Raw genomic sequence first — 16,690 nt, 5'->3', positions numbered from 1 at the left:
TTTGGAGTAAAATTAAAGTCTTATATTCTCACCAAACACATTTGGTTTAGTGCCAACGGTTTTTGCTAGTATTGGCAGGTACATTGTCACATATGAAATGTTCACTTCACCTTTCTGGCTTCTGTATTAAGACAAGTTTATTTATCTCTTAATTAGGTGAGCCAACAATTCTTTAAAATATTATCAAAATCTCACTCTCTCAGTGTAATTAAGAAAGGAAAAATCATTAAGGATTCGCGATTATTACATTGTTGGTTAATATTCGACTAATTAAACTCCATATTTGATTCGTGATTAGGTTTAAATGAAACATATAATAAAACCACGCCCGTTGTCATGTCAATTATTATGTTTCTTGTTAGGAGATCTATGTAGATTTTTAGTAAACGTAAGTACATGTATTAGCTAAAATGTCAGAATTAGGAAAAGGGAAAGAGAAATGCATGTTTTATTTAAAAATAAGTTATTTCTTGCTTTGTTCTGTGAATGATTAGTCCAATATCTTGGGGCTTTAGCTTAATAAGAATATTTGTAACCTAAAGTCAGTCAAATAGGTTTGCTTATATTAGTCGTTTAGCTTCGACTTTAGAAAGGGTTCAACTTCTATACATTGTCAGTACAATAACTTTTATATTATTTTAAATTTTAAATAATAAGTATATAAAATTATTAACAATAATTAGTAGAATTAGTAATCTGCTAATTAATAAGACATGCAAATTATATTGATTGTGTAAAAATCTATTTAGAAGTGCTAGTGGACACAAAAACTATAAGATTGTTTCTTCCCATCTGTTTAAATTTTGGTGGATCGACAAAGTTATTTGTTATTTGTGCTGGTAGAAGGTAGCAATTACTGATAAATTTAATCGAAAAACGCATAAACTGTTCGCATGCTGTAATATACAAGGTATCAAGAAGGGGTTCAATTTTTATACATTGTTAGTGTATGATAATATTTATATATTAAATTTTAAAAAATAACTATATATAACTAATAATAATAAGTAAAATTAGTAATATGATAAATTAATGTGTAAAAATTTATTTAAAAATGCCATTGTAGACCAAAAAAATAGGTTATTTCTTTCCATCTGTTTGAACCTCGATGGATCGACAAAGCTATTTGATATTTGTGCTGGTAGAGAGTAGCAGTTACCAGTAAATTAGTCGAGATACGCGCAAGCTGCTCGAATACTATAATATGTTTAAAGATGTTCATCAACCGTTAGGCCTTGAAGACCAACCACAGCTAAAATTAACGACGTTAGCACCAACCACACTCCACATAAGTTGTAAATAAAGGCTTGCATTTTTTCTTCTACATTCTCATTCAAGCCACAAAGCTCTTCCTTCCCCCCTTCAAAAAAACCCACACCCAAACAAAGAAAAACCCACATTCATCATCTCTCTAAGTTCTTAAAATTTCATTTGTGGAGCTGTAGGAGCTTAACTTTATTTGTGTAATCGCCATCATTATTTGAAGAGGTACATATATATCTACAATGTCTTAATTTCTTGATTTTGTTTTAATCTTTTTATTGTGTTAATTTTGATCGCGTTATGCACGTACACATTTTGTTACAGAAACTGACAATTTGTAAAGTTAAGATTAGCACGAACATTTTTTTTTAATAAGGTAAAGGTTTTATTGATAAAAGATTAGCACGAAGATTTGCTTTAGCCAGAAAAATGGGCATTTCCGGCCAACTTTGAGTTTGGCTCTTCGGTGTTAAAGATATTTAGTCATAGTTAAGGTTAAGTTGAAATCGTCAAACATGCATACATAGTGCTAAGACACAGAAATTATTTCCTTTTGCCTAACATATATTAATATTATTACCTTATATAAATGTTTTGAGAGTTCATGTTCTTGTTTTTATTATGACTTCGTCAGATACTTCGGTTCATCCACCTTTTCCCAAAAGAATAGTTTTTAAGAGTAATATAATTAAGGCATATTTTTAGAGTGTGTTAAATTGACCAATTGTTTTTCATATTAATCAAAGATAGAAAAAGATCATAAGGTGATTTTTTTCGACTATTACCTGTTATTTCTTTCGTTTCGGTCATCTTATTATTATTTTGTTGTTGTTACTGTTTTTTTTTTTGTGGCTTCTACAGTACTATCGTTTTTTTCCATTACTGTTATGCTTATATGTTTTTTGAGTCGAGGGTTCATTGGAGACAGTCTCTCTACCTCTACACAGTAGAGGTTAAGGTCTGCGTACATTCGATGACGCTCCCCAAACCCCATTATATAAGATTACACTAGGTATGTTATTGTTAGGTATGTTATTGTTGTTGTTCTTCTAATATTTTGTGTTTCTTTTGATTGATGAAGATGGGAGAAATGACTAGCTTTCAGTTGGGTGTGGTGGGAGCACTGTTCCTATCTGTGGCATCTTCAGTTTCTATTGTTATTTGCAACAAAGCTTTGATGAGTAATCTTGGTTTTCCCTTTGGTAATATTTCATTTTCCTCTAACTTACACTTTTGGCATTTGGTAGAATTTTAATCAATAAAAAAAATGTAATATAAGATCTTATCATAGTACTTACCAAACTTTGAATATTATATTCAAGATTCAGTTATTTATTATTTCAAGATTAGTAATGTGTATATTTATTTTTTTGATTATAGCCACAACATTAACAAGTTGGCATCTAATGGTGACATATTGCACACTCCACGTGGCACTGAAATTCAATTTCTTTGAAAACAAGCCTATTGATATGAAGACTGTGATGCTTTTTGGTATCTTAAATGGTGTATCCATTGGCTTTCTCAACCTTAGCCTTGGCTTTAATTCCATTGGCTTCTATCAGGTATAAATCAATGTCAAACTATTACTACATATTTTTAAAATGTTTTTTGAGTGTGTGCATGTGATACACAAATTTAGAGGTGGCGAATGAGCGAGAATTAGGTCAAAACAAGTCAAATCAATAAACAAATCATGACCCAACTTGCCTGATATTTGGTTGAGTCAAGATGAATCAAATAATGGTCATAATCTAATCCGTCCAATATGACCTCACACATCCTAATGTACTTTATTTGCTCAAAAAAACTAATGTATTTTGCTTAAATAATTTGTTATCTAAAGTTCTTACAAAATTACATATTTCTCAATCTCCAAATTTGATTTTTTATATTTTTGATATGGTTGCTGCATTTTGACCTGCTGAGTTAACTATCTGATCAAATAGTTTGATGGGTCATTCTGGATTCAATTGGGTCAACTTAACAAAAATGGGTCATAAACCTGTCTAAACTTAGGCGTATTACCAAAAAGTGAGTTAATTTTGCTATTTCTAATATATATATATATATATATATATATATATATATATATATATATATATATATATATTATAACGCATTGCTTTGAATATCTCTTTACAATATTTTTGCGGATGAGCTACATTATTTATAAAATAGGCGCTAACGTTTGTCTGTATGCTGTTATATTGTATTTTGCAGATGACAAAACTAGCAATTATACCTTTTACCGTACTATTAGAAACCATTTTCTTGAAAAAGCAATTCAGGTAATCCATTATTCTATATTTTAATTAATTCGCAAATTAAAATACAGAAGTAGGGGCTTGTTGATTCACTAATAATTATTGTCTGTTACACATATATTTGCAGCCGGAATATTAAATTTGCTTTGTTCGTTCTGCTGATCGGAGTTGGCTATGCCTCCATTACTGATCTTCAGCTCAATTTTGTTGGAACAATTCTCTCCCTTCTCGCCATTGTTACAACTTGTGTTGGACAAATTGTATCCTTTTCATGATCGCCTATTTTACTAACGTGTTATAGTCCGAGGGTCACTATATATACACACCTTTTTTCCGAAGTTACCGGGGCCGATGACCCTCCTTCCGCTTACAATGTCAGCGTATAAAAGATAAACTCAATTATTATTGTTTATAATTTCACTTAACCCTCCAATTCAGCTGACCAACACAATACAAAAGAGGCTCAACATCTCATCAACTCAATTGTTGTATCAATCAGCCCCTTTCCAAGCAGCTATTCTATTTGTATCAGGGCCTGTGGTGGATCAATTCCTTACCAAACAGAGTGTTTTCGCCTACAAATATTCTCCTATTGTTATGGTAAGAAAAAACACTAATCACATTATATTCTTAAATTAACACCTATTGTCTTGTCACAAAATTTTAACAATGTGTAACTCAAATGCAGGGATTTATATTGTTGTCGTGTTTGATTGCTGTATCAGTGAATTTCAGCACATTTTTAGTAATTGGAAAGACATCACCAGTTACATATCAAGTGTTAGGCCACCTTAAAACATGTTTGGTTTTAGCCTTTGGTTATACATTGCTACATGATCCTTTCACTTCAAGGAACATTATTGGAATTCTTATTGCCATTGTTGGTATGGGATTGTATTCCTATTTTTGTGTCAATGAAACCAAAAGGAAACAAGTTGGAGACCTTTCTTCTATGACTCAAGTAAGATTCTCCCCACCCCCCATCCCCCACCCCCATCTTTCTCTTCTTAGTCAAGTAGCCACTCTAAAGAGTTGCTATTTAGGAATTAGCCAATACGTCATGAATTTCAGTTTTTCAGTTCAATTTTTTGGGACACAATTGTCCTGAATTATCTTGAAATTAAGATTTTTTATTCAAAATTTCATGACAAAATAAATATTGGCTAATTCCTAAATAGCAGCCGTAAGAATGGTTGTGGAAAAATGACATTGTATAGCCGCTGTAAAAATAATTGCCAAAGAATTATATAAAATTTGTATATTTTTTTGTATATATATACATTATGTATGTTATATACAAAAATTATACAAACTTTATACATAATTTCGGCTATCAAATATAAATAGTTTCTGGCTCAGGCTAAAAGTGATAATACTTTGTGCACTTAGCCCTCCTTCTTCTCGTAACAATTTGAAAATGTTGTACTTTGTGCTATAAATCATTGTACCTTATTCATTCTAAAATTTGTGTTTTTGTTGTCATCTCAGGTTAAAGATAAAGATACCACTGCACCACTTCTAGCTGGGAAAAATGGCCACGTCAAAGAAAATAACTCCCTTATTTAAATTTAGGGTTGAAGTGAAGATGTTTTCGAACAAAGAATTTTTATTTTTAATTGAGAGACATTCCATTGAATAGATGTAAATGATTTTTGGCTCATAAAATACCTTGCACCTTTGTTCCAAGATTTGGTCATTGCTAGATTTGTATTTTTTACTTCTTACACGTAGACAAATGCAATTAAGAAAAATTCTTCTTTACATCATATATGGCCTATTGTGTTTTAGTTCTTGTGTCATGTTTTCACGATTAAAATTTATATTCTTGTGATAGAAGAATGAATCTTCCATATAAAAGGCGTGGGTTCGGTTTTTACTGTCTTCTCTTCTTGCTTTCATATCTTCCAATTTAATTTTTTTTAAAATTAGAAGAATGAAGAACTATTGGTGAAATGGGCCACCAAAGCTCAATTAGGCCCAAATAAAACTTTGTCCGAAAGGCTGTCAAACCAGCAAATGCAAACTCATAGAAATGACACCAAGTAGCCACTCTAAAGGACTGCTATTTAGTAATTAGCCAATATATCATAAATTTTAATTTTGGAATACAAGTGCTTAACATTATTCATTAAAAGAGCTCGTTAAATTTGTAACGTCCCACGTGTTTCACGTCATTCTACAACTTATTTAATGTACCCACATAACTTTATAGGAATTCAATTCTATTCAGTAACTCTAATCAAATGTTTAATTTTAAATTTAATTTTTATTGTTGCTTAAATATTCTTCACTATCATTAATATAAAATCTAAAAGTAATATCTCGAATTCCATAATCCGTCACACCGTACTATAAAACGAGATGAATGGAGTTTGATATTCTCAATGGAATAAAATAAATTCAGCTAATCTTCTTTCATTTTATGTCATACTCCCTCCGGTCCAAAATAAACAATTTTTTGACCTTTTTTTTTTGTTCAAAATAAGTAATTTTTCCAGATTTCAAGAATAATTATTTTTTTTCTACATTGCCCTTAGAGTAAATAATGCTGGAGTATGTGTTAGGAGTATTTATGTGAAGAGATAGTTTACTCCAGATGTCATATAAAGCTGTAGTTTACTCCCAAACCTATCATTATAAAGTTATAAACAAGGTTCTTTTACTTTCATTTTCAAGGTCATGCCAAAATGCACATGTAAACGATTGGATTTTATTTGAGTTTGAGTCCATTAAATTATTTGGACCACATGATAAATTCAAAGACGTATCAGCTCAAACAATGATTACGGGCTAGAATAATTGAATTTAGTTAATGGGGCTAGTTCATCTTGTTGGACTTCAAATGATAAGCCCAAAATCCATGTCACGTGTCAAATGACATGACACGCCAAGTCAAATCAAAGGCCACTAAAATCATGTCAAGCGCATAAGTGATGTACATGCCAAGTCAAATGTAAGGACCAATCAAATATCGCCAAATATTCAAATGACATGGTTCAACCAATTATGTGCAAGCTTATCACATAGCTTTAGTGATAGGTTTGATGACTCGAGTTGGCCAATCAAATTGGAGGAAAAAGATATGTGTTTATCACAAGTTCCCTCCCTACAACTATAAATAGGGGGTCTCCATAAGGCCAAAGGAACAGGAAAAAGGATAGATATTGAAGCTCTTCTCCACAGTGGTGATTCACAAGTCTTCCGCATAGCAAGAAATCGTTGTCTCCAAGGGGTGAGCCGCAAGTTTTCCATCCTCCACGTTTGTGATCAAAGCCTAACTCCGTATTCGTGGTCAAATCCCAACAACAAGTGGTCCATCAATTCAAGAACAAGCGAAGCTCTCGAATTGATGGTCGTGAGGAGAAGAATCAGAGGATTACATCTTTTAAACTTAAGATTGTTCAAAGATTGTAACCCGCGTAAATTATTGAAATACAAATATTTTTTTTGTCGCTATATTTCTTGTCTTGATTATCATTTTCAGGAACGAAATTTTAGTTGTTACAAATTTTGGCACGCCCAGTGGGACCATCTTTGCCTCTCATCTCTTCTCTCCAACAATCAAAATCCAAGAACGCTAAAATGGCTTCAAAGAGAATCAACTCCGGTTCAACTTCCACCAAGACTGCTAACTCCAGGTTCTATGCTGATGTGGAAAGCATCCTCGATGTTACCTTTGGAAGCTTCGGATCAGTTACGAGGAGCAAAGCAAGCTCTTTAGGATAACAAGCACCCCAAGTGTCGTCCGCGTCAACCCCTATTTTTTGATCTTCATCCTCAAAAGGAGTAAGATCTTCCACAAACGTATCTGAAGGAGCAAGCGATGTTGCTGAAAAGATCAAGAAAACTCTTGCTCTGCTTGACCTCTCCGGATCCAAGCACTCTGCTGTGAAGGAAGATGATGATGCTTCAAGTGATGGATCCTCCCCACTTACACCACATAGCATGAGCCTATCAAGGATCAATCTGTGTGAAAATCCATGCTACACTCCATCGTCCACGACAATCATGCAAGCCATGGTGACAAATACTTCATCCGTGGAGGAGTAGTTGGCAAACTTGACGGAAGCAATCGCTGGCTTGACCAAATGCATGCAAAATCAAGAGGCTAGAATCGATAAGCTAACAGACAGGGTGGGAATCTTCATGGAAGAAGAATCCACCCATGCACCCGGCAAGCTCCCAGAAGTTCTAGAGAGTGACTCTCCCCCAAGGCAAGCAACATCCACTAAGGCTATCCCTGTTTCATCTTAAGGAATGATTCCAATCGATCAACTGAAAGAGTTCATTGAAGGAACCATTAAGAACAAATATGAAGTTGCTGCCAAATCCTCCTTTACATATGCAAAGTCGTACACTGCAAGGGTCGATATGTTGAAGATGCCTGCTGGCTATCAACCTCCAGAGTTTCAACAGTTTGATGGTAAAGGTAACCCCAAGCAACATGTTGCGCACTTCGTGGAGATGTGCAACAATGCTGGGACTTATGAAGATTACCTCATCAAGCAGTTTGTCCGCTCGTTAAAAGGAAATGCTTTTGACTGGTACACGGACCTCGAGGCTGGATCTATCGATAGCTGGGATCAACTAGAGCAAGAGTTCCTCAACCGCTTTTATACTACGAGACGTACTGTGAGTATGATAGAACTTACAAATACTCGCCAACGAAAGGGGGAACCAGTCATCAACTTTATCAATCGTTGGAGGAATGCAAGCCTCAGCTGCAAAGGCAGGCTTAGTGAAGCTTCAGGCATAGAGATGTGCATCCAAGGCATGCATTGGGGATTGCGCTACATCTTGCAAGGTATCAAGCTTGGCACATTTGAAGAACTTGCAACTCATGCCCATGACATGGAATTGAGCATGGCCTCCGCTGGAAATGAAAGGCTACCCATCTATGAACCTCGCAAAGGAAATGACAAGCAAGAAGTCAGGAAGTGGGGCAAGTTCGTACCCAAGTCTGAAAGCAAAGAAGCTATGAATGTCAACACGTCGCCTATGAAGTTCACGACAAAGGTGAGCAAGAAGCAGAGTATGAACTCCACTTCTTTTCAAGATAAGCCAAGTGGAAAGTTGACTCTAAAAGAAATGCAGGAGAAAGAGTACCCATTCCTGGATTCTGATGTGCCGACCATTTTTGAAGAACTCCTCGAGTTAAATCTCATTGAGCTTCCGGAGATGAAGCGACCAAATGAAGCTGGGAAAACAAATGACCCAAATTACTGCAAATATCACCGACTTGTAAGCCACCCTTTGGAGAAGTGCTTTGTCTTCAAGGACAAAGTCATGGACTTGGCTCGCGAAAAGAAGATCGTGCTTGAAGATGAGAAAGCAAGCGCAAACCAAGTCTCTATCACCTTTGGCTCATTCAGTCCGGATGAATTATGTGGTTTTAAAGAAAGTAAAGATGAAGAATTACTAGAGAGCAACAAAGATGAAGTCAATCAACCTGATGATGATGAAGGTTGGACATTGGTGACTCGTCATAGGCACCACAAAAGGAGCCCACGAAAAGAATCAATAGAACAACCAACAAGGAAAAGGATGGTGAAAAGACCAAGGAAACGAAATTTGGTTAAATATTCGAAAAAAGCAAAAGTGGAGGTGCACCATCTTCAAAAGCCACGACATCCAGTGACCTTGGAGGAGTTCTTACCAAGTTGGTTCCGCACGAAGATTTCCCATGAAGGTATTGAGGCCTCTTGTTGCAACGCTGATAAAGGGGAAGAAAAGAATGATGTCCTACCGTTGGCACCATCTTTGGAAAATCTCATCTAGTCCACTCCTCAAGAAGTTAATACTTGTAAGGAAAAAGTCACGTTTACAAATGACGATCTTCTGCTAGGTGACACTCTTCATAACCGCCCATTGTACCTGATTGGCTATATGCGCGATGAAAAGGTAAATTGAATTTTGGTTGATGGAGGATCCTCAGTGAACATTTTGCCAATTCGCACTGTGAAAGAACTTGGTATTCCCATGAACGAACTCTCAAAAAGTCGTGTGATGATCCAAAGATTCAACCAAAGGGGGAAAAGAGCCATAGGCGCGATTAGGCTGGAAATCACCATTGAAGATATGCAATCAAGTGCATGGCTACATGTGATCGATGCAAAGACTTCATACAACGTCTTGCTTGGAAGGCCTTGGATACATGAGAACAAAGTGGTTCCATCTACCTACCATCAATGTTTGAATACTACGAGGGTGAAGTTGAGAAGAAGATAGTTGCCGATGATGAGCCATTCACCGAGGCTGAGTCACACTTCGCCGATGCGAAGTTCTACTTGAAGAACCGCATTGTGAAGGAGATAAAAGCTGATGGTGGCATGAAAAGTAAGAATGACGAGCCCATAACTAAAAGAGTTGAGGTGACTATTGGTAAAGCCAAGGGTGTTACTGAGGAGGTACATGCCAACGTGAATAAATCTCATAAAGGGGGTATTGCGTCTTATGGCAAGAAAGTAAGTCAAGTGCTCCAATATGTCCCCAAAAGGAAGAAAGACGAGGGCGAATCATCTACTCTCCAAACCAAGACGCTAAAGGAGTTAACTCTTCCGGTAAAACGAATTGAGGTAGTAAAATTGTCCTCGAAGCCGCTTGCAGGGTTTGTAACCCAAAATCATTGGCAGAATGTGGTGCTCCCTACAAAGCGAACAAATGAAGGTTTTGATCCTAACGCTTACAAGCTATTTGCAAAAGCTGGATACAATTCCGATGAGCCGTCAAAGTTAGGAAAGCTCCCATCAGAAGCTGCAACGAGGCAACCACGTGAAGGTTTAGGATACAAGTAACTGTCACCAGTGCGCATCTCAATAAGAAGGGAGAGCAGCAATTATATCATTGTAGAAGATGAATCGGCCGCTTCTAACAGGCCTTCTGTCTTTGATCGACTTGGAAAATCGCCTGTGAGGACCTCCGTGTTTGAAAGATTGGGTCCATTAAATAAAGGGAACACGTTTCGGAGAAATTTTCAAGGCATAAGAACACCTGCTTCACCCAAAATTCAGGAGATCTCTAAGGATTTCCAAAGTTTGGTTCCTTCTAGAATGAGGCGACAAACAAAACTTGTGGTTTTATGTGAAGAAGTACTGAAGGTAAAGCCATATACTATGACTAAGGAGCGTGACGAGGATGAAGAAAGTGTGGGTTCTTCGTATCATGTTACTGTACAAGTCGAGAATGGCGTTCCATCTTCAATAGAGGATAATGCGGAATTGGAGGATATTTTACTGTGTTATCACATATCCTTCAATAATGGGGACCCTCAAGAAGATGAAGATGCGAAGGATGCTCCACCTGAACTTGAAGAAGGAGTAAAAACAACAGTTAATGCCTTAAAAGAAGTTAATCTTGGTACCAATGAAGAACCAAGACCCATATACATAAGTGCTTTACTAAAAGTTAATGAACGAGCACTTATATTGAGTTACTCAAGGATTTCAGGGATGTCTTCGCTTGGAGTTACAAAGAGATACCTAGCTTGGACCCGAAAGTAGCAGTCCATCACCTTGCAGTCAAAAATGGTGCTCACCCTGTTAAACAAGCTCAAATGCGCTTTAGGCCGGACTTGGTTCCCTTGATTGAAACCGAAGTTAACAAACTCATCGAAGCTGGCTTTATTTGCGAAGTTAAATACCCAACATGGGTTTCAAGTATTGTCCCTATAAGGAAGAAGAATGGCCAGATTCGAGTGTGCGTCGACTTTAGAGATCTCAACAATGCATGTCCGAAAGATGAATTTCCGCTTCCTATTCCAGAGCTGATGATCGATGCTACTACTGGTTACGAGGCAATGTCTTTCATGGATGGTTTGTCGGGCTATAACCAAATACGCATGGCACCAAAAGATGAAGAGCTTACTGCATTCCGTACCCTAAAAGGTATTTATTGCTACAAGGTAATGCCTTTTGGCTTGAAGAACGCTGGTGCTACTTACCAAAGAGCTATGCAGAATATCTTCAATGATCTTCTCCACAAGAATGTCGAATGCTATATTGTCGACTTGGTGGTAAAATCAAGAAAGAGGAGCGACCACTTGAAAGACTTGAGAATGGTGTTTGAACTGCTCTGGAGGTACCAACTTATGATGAATCCATTGAAATGTACCTTTGAAGTTACTTCTGGAAAGTTCCTTGGTTTCATTGTCCGACATCGAGGGATCGAAATTGATCAAGCCAAAGTGGATGCCATTTTGAAAATGCCTGAGCCTCAGGATATCCATGAATTAAAAAGTTTGCAAGGAAAATTAGCGTACCTTAGGAGATTCGTCTCGAACCTAGCTGGGAGGTGTCAACCATTCAGTCTCCTTATGAAGAAAGGTGTCCCTTTCACATGGGACCAAGCATGCGGTAATGCCTTTGAGAGCATTAAATCCTACTTGATGAAGCCTCCAGTTTTAGCAGCCCCTATACCTGGAAAGCCATTGATACTATACGCTGCGGCACAAGAAAGGTCCGTTGGAGCACCGTTGGCCCAAGAAAATAGTGAAGGGAAAGAAAACTCTCTTTACTACTTGAGCAGGATGATGACACCGAACGAGCTGAATTATTCGCCAATTGAAAAGTTGTGTTTGGCGCTAGTCTTCTCAATTCAAAAGTTAAAGCACTACTTTCAAGCTCATACTGTTCGTCTTGTTTCTAAGGCAAATCCCATCAAGTTCGTGATGTCAAAACCTATTCTTAGTGATCGACTAGCGAGATGGTACCTCCAATTTCAACAATTTGAGATTTTGTACATCCCTCAAAAGGCTATAAAAGGACAAGCATTGGCAGACTTCTTGGCAGATCATCCGATACCTGATGACTGGGAACTAACCGATGAACTACCTGATGAGGATGCAATGGTCGTTGAAGTTCAACCTCCATGGAAGATGTACTTTGATGGTTCTGCACATCATGGAGGAACTGGTGCTGGCGTAGTATTTATCACTTCCCAAGGTAAAGTCTTGCCCTACTCCTTCACCTTGACACAACTCTGTTCCAACAATGTTGCTAAGTACCAAGCATTAATACTTGGGCTTGAAATGGCCGTTGATATGAAGCAATTGCAATTGCAAGTCTTTGGAGACTCCCAGTTAGTGGTCAATCAGCTTTTAGGTAGTTACGAGGTCAAGAAGCCTGAACTACGCCCATATCATGATTACGCTAAAAAATTAATGGGGTGGCTCGGTGATGTGACTATTTAGCATGTTCCAAGGAAAGAAAACAAAAAGACGGATGCTTTAGCTGCCCTAGCTTCATCGCTAACCCTGTCTGATCACGCGCAAGTTACTGTCTGCCAAAAATGGGTAGTACCGCCGCCAAATGAGGTTGAAGGTGAAGAAAATAAACCAAGCATCTTGTCGCTGTTTCTGAAGTCGAGAAAGAGGAATGGCGACAACCCATTATTGACTACTTGTGTTATGGGATACTTCCAGAAAATCCGCGGAGAAAAACTGAAATCCGTCGTCGTGCACCTCGCTTCCTTTACTACAAAGATACCCTATACAGAAGATCATTTGGGGGAGTACTCTTGCGATGCTTAGGGGAAGGTGAAGCACTCCAAGCTTTGCAAGAAGCGCATTCTGGGGTATGTGGGTCAGACTAGTCTGGACCAAAGTTTCACTTCCATATAAAAATGATGGGATATTATTGGCCAACGATGGTAAAAGATTGCTTGAACTACGCTTGAAGATGCAAGGCTTGTCAATTCCACGCGAATTTTATTCATCAACCTCCTGAAGTGTTGCACCCGACTGTGGCACCCTGGCCGTTTGACGCTTAGGGATTGGATGTTGTTGGACCACTGCCAAAGTCCTCTGGCGGGCACCTATACATCTTGGCTGCAACCGACTACTTTTCAAAAAGGAAAATGTTGCAAATTTCATCCGAGTAAACATTATTTATCGCATTGGCATTTCTCGTTACATAATAACGGATAATGGATAGCCATTCGATAATAGGTTGATGAATAAGGTTTGTGATCCCTTTGGCTTCAAGCAGCGTAACTCTTCGATGTACAATGCTGCGGCCAATGGTCTAGCTGAGGCATTCAACAAAACTCTATGCAACTTGCTAAAGAAAGTCGTCTCCAAATCCAAACGAGATTGGAATGACCCTATGGAAGAAGCTCTATGGGCATATAGGACGACTCACCGCACACCAACACAAGCAACTCCTTATTCACCCGTTTATGGAGTCGAAGCCGTCTTGCCACTTGAGCGTCAAATACCTTTATTACGACTGGCTATTCAAGAAGGGATCATTGATGAAGAAAATGCTCGACTTCGATTAGCAGAGTTGGAGGCTCTTGATGAGAAGGGGTTGGAAGCTCAACAAAGTCTTGAATGTTATCAAGCTCGATTGTCTCGCGCCTTCAATAAAAGAGTTTGCACGAGATCCTTTCAAGTAGGAGATCAAGTCCTTGCCGTACGAAGACCCATAATTACTTCCCATAAACTTGTAGGGAAGTTCACTCCAAAATGGGATGGGCCATATGTTGTACAAGAATCTTACTCAAGTGGGGCATACAAGCTGGTTGATGCAGATGGCATGAGAATCGGCCCTATCAATGGCAAGTTTTTGAAAAAGTACTATCCTTGAAGTTGCAACGCTCCTCGACGTACGAGCCTAAACTGCAAGTCATGATGATCCTTGATGCATGAGCTTAAACTGCACATTGCTATACTCCTGGCCCGCATGAGTCTAAACTGTGTACGGCCAAAAAAAAAAATAGAGTCTGCTAGGTTAAAAACCTCGAAAGAGGCGGCCTAGGCAAAAAAAAAAAGAACTCATCCCTTTGAACTACGTTATGAATTAATCCTCTTCACCGAGGTACGTAGGCAGCTTAGACTTTCATTCGAAGTTCAGTCGCATGAGTTTCAAAAAAAATAAAAGTTTGGCATCATCGGATCATTACATTAATTCTACCTAGTGTAGAGGCACATATCTATGAGGAAAATGAGATGATTTGCGTTGAAGTATAAAATATGTCTTATAGCTTCAATAGTACAAAAGTTGATACATCCAAAAAAAATATAGAGACAATAGGAACTAGACATTTTTCTATATAAAAGCCTAAATCATAAAGATGATCGTAAACTAGGCTTTGTTGCTGACATGTCTAAATGCTTTTCCAAGTCTGTATGGTATCTCCACATTTGATGCCATCCTCAATTGTTGGTTGAAGGTCCCAATCACCATGGTAGCTGCCATTGATGAACTTCAAGACTATCAACAAATCAAGTGTAATAGTTGGTGAAGGGTTGACTCCACATCTTGTATATACCTCGATCTGATATCCGGACTCTTTGAGCTTCTTTGCGAGTCTGCAAAAGAAATAAATGAAGAGATAAGAATTGTGACGCATATAGCCAAGCTACTACATGCAAGACTGTAGAGTCAATTTCAAGAAGAAAAAATATTTGTAGGGCAACTCAGAGAGCATAGAGCTAGAAAGCAAGCTCGACAGACGGCGGGATCAACTTTGGAAAACTACTGCAGTCCATCTTGAAGACATTCTGCTCCTAACATTTCATATGTTGTAGATTTGAATGTCTAGTTTGTAATAACACAAACCGTTTGCAATTTGGAGGCCCCGAGCTCAAGATATGATTTATTCGCCGGAACTACATGAATCTGAAAGTTATTGCAGCTAGGTGGACTTTGAGAAATTTTTGTTTCTAGATCGGAAGGAGTTCTGCCACGAAACTCATAAGTATGGCAGATCTCTGAGTGTACTTTCTGACGGTGCAAATGGATCTCAATTCGGAGTCTCCTAGCTCGAGATATAAATCATTCGATAGGAGTGCGCAAAGCAAAAACAAATGCAAGGCGGACATCAGGAGCGACTTCAAAATAATATCACGACCAATCTAATAGAAGTGCTGCCGCGATATTTTCAGCATGCAGTGATGTGAAGCCAAAATGACAGATTGGTGCATCGCCTTCAAAGGTTCATTCCGACTTATCCTATTGCAAGTTTTGATTCTGCAGAACCAAGCGGATTGCAGTTTGGACACTCCTAGGTCGAGATACAATTTTTTTCAATGCAAGCATGAAATGCTATGAAGTCAAAGTAGCAGAGACGCGCCGAGTGCTTGCTCGCCGAAGTTGGAAAGGCCAACTCCTAGCCTGTTCCGCGCCAATCTGCAAGAATCATGAGTTTCGCCACATGCGCGCTTGAATAGAAGAATACAATTGCGCCAAGTCCAAGCCTCTTCCGCCAATCCGATGAGAGATGCCACGTTCTCGCTCTTCAAGGATGAACTCGGTCTTCATCTTCGGCATGACCATGGATTTCGAAGGTAAGATGCCAAAGGACCAGACATATCGCAATTCGGATCCACCATACAAAAGAAAGTACACGAGTTTGAAAGTTTACTGCAGTTAGGCCAACTTCAAGAATTTTCTGTTGACAGCTCGAAAGGAGTTTTGCTATGTAAATCGTATGAGTTGTAAGACTCTGAGTGTACTTTCTAACAGAGCAAACAAATTTCAATTCTGATTCTCCTAGCTCAAGATACATTTTTTTCGCTGAAAGTACGCGAATCGGAAAGTTTACTACAGTAAGGTCGACTTGGAGAATTTTCTATTGATAGCCCTGAAGAAGTCCTAATATGAAATGCATACATATTGAAGGTCTCTAAGTTTACTTCCTAACAGCACAGACAGATCAGAATTCCGACACTCCTAGCTCGCGATATGATGTTCTACGCTGAAAGTATGCAAACCTGTAAAGTTACTGCAGTTAGAACAAATTCAAGAAACTACTGCAACTAATCCAAAAGGAATTTTGGTCTGAAATCTGACTTAAAGATTAACTTCAGGAATCAGCTCGGACCAACACGGAAGGAATTTCAACCTTCGAGCATCAGAAAGGAGTTGACGGGCATCATCACGTTGGAACAACCTTCGAGCATCAGAAAGGTTGAAATATTTAGCCATTTTCTCGCCTGAAATTTTGCATAAGGGTAAACTTCGGTGCGTGTGATTAACACGATGGTGGATATCAAAATACTCTCCCATCCATGTGTATGGGAAAAATTACATCACTTGCAATTAGGTCATTGGAAGTGAAGATCTCCCTCAAGCCACGATATATGCTAGCAAGGACCGGGATAGCTAAAGAGAATTTTACTCCATGAGCCATTAAGCTTGCAACTTTGAAAACACTAGCAC

General features: G+C 38.1%; 1 protein-coding gene across 1 annotated transcript; it reads left to right on the top strand.

Moving 5' to 3' along the window:
• The first annotated feature begins 1,320 nt into the window (after positions 1 to 1,320).
• LOC107816833 (UDP-xylose transporter 1) lies at positions 1,321 to 5,296 on the top strand. The gene is made up of 8 exons (XM_075237274.1): positions 1,321 to 1,488; positions 2,345 to 2,465; positions 2,644 to 2,828; positions 3,487 to 3,554; positions 3,658 to 3,790; positions 3,969 to 4,130; positions 4,219 to 4,491; positions 5,019 to 5,296. The coding sequence occupies exons 2-8, from the start codon at positions 2,345 to 2,347 to the stop codon at positions 5,094 to 5,096; spliced, it is 1,020 nt and encodes a 339-aa protein (XP_075093375.1). The 5' UTR covers positions 1,321 to 1,488; the 3' UTR covers positions 5,097 to 5,296.
• Positions 5,297 to 16,690: the final 11,394 nt, after the last annotated feature.

This window comes from Nicotiana tabacum, chromosome 18 (assembly GCF_000715075.1).
Source record: "Nicotiana tabacum cultivar K326 chromosome 18, ASM71507v2, whole genome shotgun sequence".
NCBI classification, from domain to species: domain Eukaryota; kingdom Viridiplantae; phylum Streptophyta; class Magnoliopsida; order Solanales; family Solanaceae; genus Nicotiana; species Nicotiana tabacum.
This window is presented reverse-complemented; position numbering and strand designations above follow the sequence as displayed.

Coding starts and splice junctions, on each gene's coding strand:
- LOC107816833 (XM_075237274.1), top strand. CDS start 2,345: ATGGGAGAAATGACTAGCTTTCAGTTGGGTGTGGTGGGAGCACTGTTC. Junction 4,131..4,218: donor AATATTCTCCTATTGTTATG/GTAAGAAAAAAC, acceptor ACTCAAATGCAG/GGATTTATATTGTTGTCGTG. Junction 4,492..5,018: donor ACCTTTCTTCTATGACTCAA/GTAAGATTCTCC, acceptor TTGTCATCTCAG/GTTAAAGATAAAGATACCAC.